General features: G+C 40.1%; 1 protein-coding gene across 1 annotated transcript in view; it reads right to left on the bottom strand.

The window, feature by feature from the left end:
• Positions 1-5,038, bottom strand: part of LOC104278713 (inositol 1,4,5-trisphosphate receptor type 2-like) — a gene marked incomplete at its 5' end in the record, with an annotated part of 38,146 nt that extends 33,108 nt beyond the window's left edge. Inside the window, 3 exons of the mRNA XM_009875767.1 lie at positions 551-746; positions 3,429-3,593; positions 4,863-5,038. Of these exons, the coding sequence (XP_009874069.1) occupies positions 551-746; positions 3,429-3,593; positions 4,863-5,038 (537 nt within the window). The remainder of the gene's footprint in view (positions 1-550; positions 747-3,428; positions 3,594-4,862) is intronic.
• Positions 5,039-6,000: the final 962 nt, after the last annotated feature.

Here is a 6,000-nt window from a genome sequence, read left to right on the forward strand (position 1 = left end):
ATTTGCTATCATACACTAATGGTGATGTTCATGAAATACACACAGAATTTTAAAGATGCTCTTCGAAACCTCCTATCAGTAGAAATGTCGATTCTGTAATAAATTTCTGCTGGATGAAGCTTAAAAAGCTATTTCATCAAATGAATACATATACTGAACACGTTAAAACCACATGCCTCATATAATGCACAGAAAATACTATGAGCTGCTTTTAAGGTGGGATGAGAACCAATAGAATCCACTTTGAGTTGCTCTTCCATATACTTAGGAAACAGAGTGTTATAGAGTTTTTTTAATATTAGCATGAGTTTGAAAAGGGAAATAAAATCAAAGATAATGTTAGATTTTAGTATTTCAACAGATACGTCTAGTCTAAAACAACCCTATACATGTTATTTTTACCCAGAGATTTAATTGAGTTCTAAGGCAAACGGAATTAGTTCTGCCCTCACAGATACAAAAAAAAAGAAATCTATTTTCTTAGATGAAAGTTACATTAGGCAGATAGAAAAGGTGTATGTTGGAAGCAAATTAATATAAAAAACAATACCTGCAATAGGGGTCCTGATTTTCAACCTGTCGACCTCCATGATAAAGTCGTCTTTCAAGAAGAGGAATCCAATGATGGAGAAGAGATAAACTAGGATGAGTGCTAGCACTGCAGTGAGAATAATGGAACGACCATTCCGGGTAACACTTTTTATCACATTTAGCAGTGTCTCTTCTCTGTATACCAGATCAAACAGCTGAGAAAAGCGTAGCGCAAAAATGAATACAAATCAGGCAATATACAGATGCTCCATAGGAAAACAATCTGAACAACTGAAACATACATCTAGCAACTTTCTAAAATCTGAGCTTCATAAACACACAATCCACATTAATTTAAATAGGACCTGGGCATGTTTATAGAGGGAGAAAAACTAGCACTTTAGGAGCATGATCCAGATGTGGGTAACGGTTACCAACAAGATACATTGTTTCCCCATGTTCAAACCCAAGTCAGATTAAAATTAAAAAACAGTGTTTTCATACTGCGGATCTATACCTACAAATTAATTTTTCATGTAATCTCTCATCTGATAAACATGCTTGGGTCACAAATCAAAAATGCACTCACACATGTAAGTAATTACACATCTGTGAACAGATTCTCTGAGCTCATGGTATCATTTAAAAGTCATATGTACAAGGATTGGGGCCATCTCTTTTTAGGGCAAAATTAAATTCATTGCATTGTGTGTATAAAACTGGAAATTCCTATTCCTCCTTACCCTGCACTATACGCTTTCATGCTATTTAACTTTAAAGAAAAATACACATTAAGAAAATATTTCTTTAAATGTCAAAGGCCTAAACCAGCAATTAAATGTGAAAAAAGCTTTTCGAGAAACTATAGGTTTTTTTCTCTTGCAATTCTATCAATGTTCTGTAGTGCTTTGGACCTTATCTATAATGCATGTATTTCCACTCCAAAACACTCAGATTACAGATATAAAGTGACGCGCTATGATTTATCAGAATGGTTCACAGAAGAAGGTATTAGCTGCAATTCACAAGATCTGAAATCCACAGCCTTGTGAAAGGATTAATAATAAAGGAAGAAAGAGGGAAGACAGGTTGGCAAAGATCTTTATGATCCTTGAGTCAAACCATTAACCTAGCAATGCCAGGCCCACCACTAAACCATATTCCTAAGTACCACGTCTCCGCGTCTTTAAATACCTCAAGGGATGGTGACTCCACCACTTCCCTGGGCAGCCTGTTCCAGTGCTTGACAACCCTTTCAGTGAAGAAAGTTTTCCTAATATCCAATCTAAACCTCCCCTGGTGCAACTAGTGGCAATTTTCCTTTTGTTTTTTTCATTTGTTACTTGGGAGAAGAGACTGACCCCCACCTTGCTACAGCCTCCTCTCATGTAGTTGTAGAGAGTGATAAGGTCTCCCCTGAGCCTCCTCTTCTCCAGGCTAAATCTCCCCAGTTCCCTCAGCCTCTCCTCCTAAGACTTGTTGTCTAGACCCCTCACCAGCTTCGCTGCTTTTCTCTGGGCTCAATTCAGCACCTCGATGTCTTTCTTGTAGTGAGAGTCCCGAAACTGAACACAGGATTCAAGGTGTGGCCTCATCAGTGCCGAGTACGGGGGGGCGGAAATCACTGCTGTGGTCCTGCTGGCTACACTGTACTATCTGTATCCTAATATCTGGCCCTCATTTTAAGCTTTGCCTTGAATGTAATGAATGATAAATATTAGAGTTGAGTATATATCCACTACAAAGTGGAACGAACTTTAGAAAGTAGACAATTATAACATCCATGAGTCATGGACATTGGCCTAGCAGTCACTGAAAAAGTAAGTACATAGAATGTTTCTTAAACTACTTGGCACTTTGGAAAGTATTTTAAGGTAGAGATCACCTTACTCACTGAAGGAATAACTGATAATTTACTGCACATTTTTTATGCAGGAGAGTTACATCCATTTAAAGAGGGTCTTGCAGCTACAACCACAAAATCCTGGCTCCTCTGAAACCGGCCCAAACTTTGAAGCTGACTTTAACATCAAGATCCGTAAAACCTGACTTTAACAGCGGTTCTACCAGAGTAAGGACTGAACCCCTGAAAATTTTAGTGTGCTTAACACACCACTGTGAAATGCTGGGAGTCCACCACTATTCAGGAAGCAGAGAAAAATACAACAGGAAAGTGAACCCATGTGAAATGACCACAATTTAGTTAGTCTTTAGTTAGTTTCACACGTTCCAGTATAAAGCAAAAGGATAAGAAAACAAGAACAGTGAAACACCTTTTTCTGCTATTCAGCATGAAGGGAGCAGTTAGCTGAGTTTAGCATAATTTTGTATGATTCATTTTCATTGCACCTGTATCATATTATAAAAAGGCATTCCATCCGGGTAATGGCAACAAAAGAAAACGTAGTGAGATACATTTGAGTGATGAATCTTCTTGCTACATCAGAGGCATGCCAACTCCATTTCACAAGTAATTTTAATTTAATTTTATTATATTAGGGCTGCAAGATGAACTGAGGAATGGGATCCTTTGGTGTAGGTATGATGCACACATGAATGGACAATCCCTGTCCCAAAGAGATTATGACTGACACAAGATACAGGAACAATGGACACAGAATAGATGTATGCAGGCAAAGGGTGGGAGAAAGGTCTCAGCTGTGTGATGATTGTCTGAAAAAAAAGGGGCCAATTTTCAACTCTAAAACAGATTAAATAAGTCCCAACAGAAACAGGTTATCGTGAAAACAGCAGCTCTTAAAGGGCAGCAACACAACGGCATGCTAAAAATACACATGATTTGGCTTGATTGTCAGGAAGAAATTGAAGGCAGCTGCATGGGTAACGGTATTTTCTATTTTTGCAAAGTTTTCCCCTCTGCAAAAGCACACACTTACCAGGAAACTATAGAAGAATTCATGCACGCAGAGGCCCAGCATGCAGACCAGGACGTATGCTACGTGATATAGAAAAGCCATGTCCATGATGACTGCTCTGTAGCCACGTGTAAAAGTTCCACGGTTCCCAACAAAACTCACCAGAAACACTATTTTGTTACAAAGCTGTGGAGGGTAACAAAGGCTAGGTTTATTCCATCAGAAAAATCCTGTTATTTATTGTTTGCATTGCTGCAGCATGCAAAAAGTCTCGATGGGTGGCTTTGACTAACTGCATAACTTTTAGACAGCTGGAGTGAGATGAGAGAACTCCAGCTCCCAAGGTACACTGGGAATGAGAGTAAGCGGAAGTCCATCACCCCTCCAACACGGTGCTGTGCCTCACTACACTGAGATTTATTTCTCAAATTAGTGAGTAGGTAGGGTAGGATTAATGTCATAAGGCATTAAAAAACAACTGGGGAGTGAATTCCTAACACTTTTGAATTTAGGCCTGAGACTATGTCAGAGCAGCTAAGCATGCTACTACAAAGAGAACAATAGTAACACAACAGAAAATGTGGGGGAGTGTGTGTGTGAGATCTACTATTTCCTTCAGATCACGCTTTTCAATGCAAAAACCCTAAAAAAAAATACTGTGGGCATTTTTGAAGCAATAGATTTTCCATTGCTTCTGACCTTTGCCTACACATTTGCAGCAGTGCAGAAGTAAATACGGAAAGGGGCTAATCTCATGTGTTTGATAGTCCAGGACAGGCAATGAGGACTCAACATGTTTCCTTCTTTTATGAATTTGACATTGGCAAATGCTTTTATGCCTTTATCTTTGACTGCATGTCTGTGTACTTTTACATATGTAAAATTCTCACTGATCTGGTGGCAAATAGCCCAATACTTTGTGCTAGGGTGAACAAGAGCTGTAACAGTCAAGCAGAAGTCTAAATAGATGACTTGTGAGCATGACTACATATCTTACCAAGCTTAGTAAACATGCAAAATTATTCATGGCCAAGTATCTGGCAAAGGGCTGAGAGAATTTTTAATTTTGAAAACTTTTTTCTTCTCAGAAAGCTCACAGAAACATCTCACAAATTTCTGGTAACATTGCTGAGCATATTGGTAAAGAAAATAATTAACATGAGAAACTGTAAATTTGACTGCCCTTATTCAGCAATATTTCTTTAAATTTCATATTTTTGTTTTTAAAATATTTGCATATGCACAAAACCCAAACAGCTTTTTTCTTAGGTTCCCACTTTGCTGACACTGCTGTTTCAGGATGACTGGAAATGATTTATTTTTTTGGCTTAACCAGTGAACCAGAAAACAAAGTTCTTTGCACAGTTTTAATCAGGGGCTTTTTTTTTAAAAGGAGACCCTTAATATCTCTGCTTCTGCTGAAAGGGAAATTCTGCTAGTTTTTTAAGTACTTACATTAGCAGCACCAAGAAGTATCAAGGTAGGACCAAGCCCTATAGTATATATAGACCTGAGAATAACAGACACCAAAAAGGGTCGAATACCAACAGGCTTGGAGATGAAAAACAGCATTGCTGTACAAAACGCCACAGCTATCCAAAGGAGGACTGAAAACAACGGGGAGAGCGTGCCTGTAGAGAGGAAAAAGGGAGATTTGAGAAAGGTGTTTTTTGAGACTCCGCTTTTTCACCAAGAAAGAGATACAAAAGATCAGTTCCTCTGCCAATACAGCTAACAAAAAGTGTGATTCATGCATCACAACTGCTGACCACAACTTGCCCGAACTGCAGCAAGAAATGTTACCATAGCATTGTTGACTTTTTGCACAGGTAGTAATTATAGAATCACAGAATGTCAGGGGTTGGAAGGGACCTCAAAAGATCATCTAGTCCAGCCCCCCTGCCCGAGCAGAATCACCTACAGTAGGTCACACAGGAATGCGTCCAGGTGGGTTTTGATAGTCTCCAGAGAAGGAGACTCCACAACCTCTCTGGGCAGCCTGCGCCAGGGCTCTGTCACCCTCACAGTGAAAAAGTTTCTCCTCATGTTGAGGTGGAACTTCCTAAGTTCTAACTTAAACCCATTATTTCTCGTTCTAGTGCTGGGCACCACTGAGAAGAGATTGTCCCCTTCCTCTTGACACCCACCCCTCAGATATTTATATACGTTAATAAGATCCCCTCTCAGCCTTCTCCTTTCAAGGCTAAACAGCTCCAGTTCTCTCAGTGTCTCTTCATAGGAGAGATGTTCAAGTCCCTTAATCATCCTCGTAGCTCTCCGTTGGACTCTATCCTACTGGACTCTCTCTTACTGGAGAGAGCCCCTGTGTCTCTTGAATTGGGGAGCCCCAAACTGGACACAGGATTCCAGGTGTGATCTCACCAGGGCAGAGTAAAGGGGGAGGAGAATCTCCCTAGACCTGCTGGACACACTTTTCTTAATACACCCCAGGATCCCATTGGCTCTCTTGGCCACAAGGGCACACTGCTGTCCCAGGGACAACTTACTGTCCACTTGGACTCCAAGGTCCTTCTCCATGGGGCTGCTTTCCAGTGGGATGTGCCCTAATCTGTCCCAGTGCCTGGTGTTATTC

Source organism: Apaloderma vittatum, unplaced genomic scaffold (assembly GCF_000703405.1).
Source record: "Apaloderma vittatum isolate BGI_N311 unplaced genomic scaffold, ASM70340v1 scaffold29178, whole genome shotgun sequence".
NCBI classification, from domain to species: Eukaryota; Metazoa; Chordata; class Aves; order Trogoniformes; family Trogonidae; genus Apaloderma; species Apaloderma vittatum.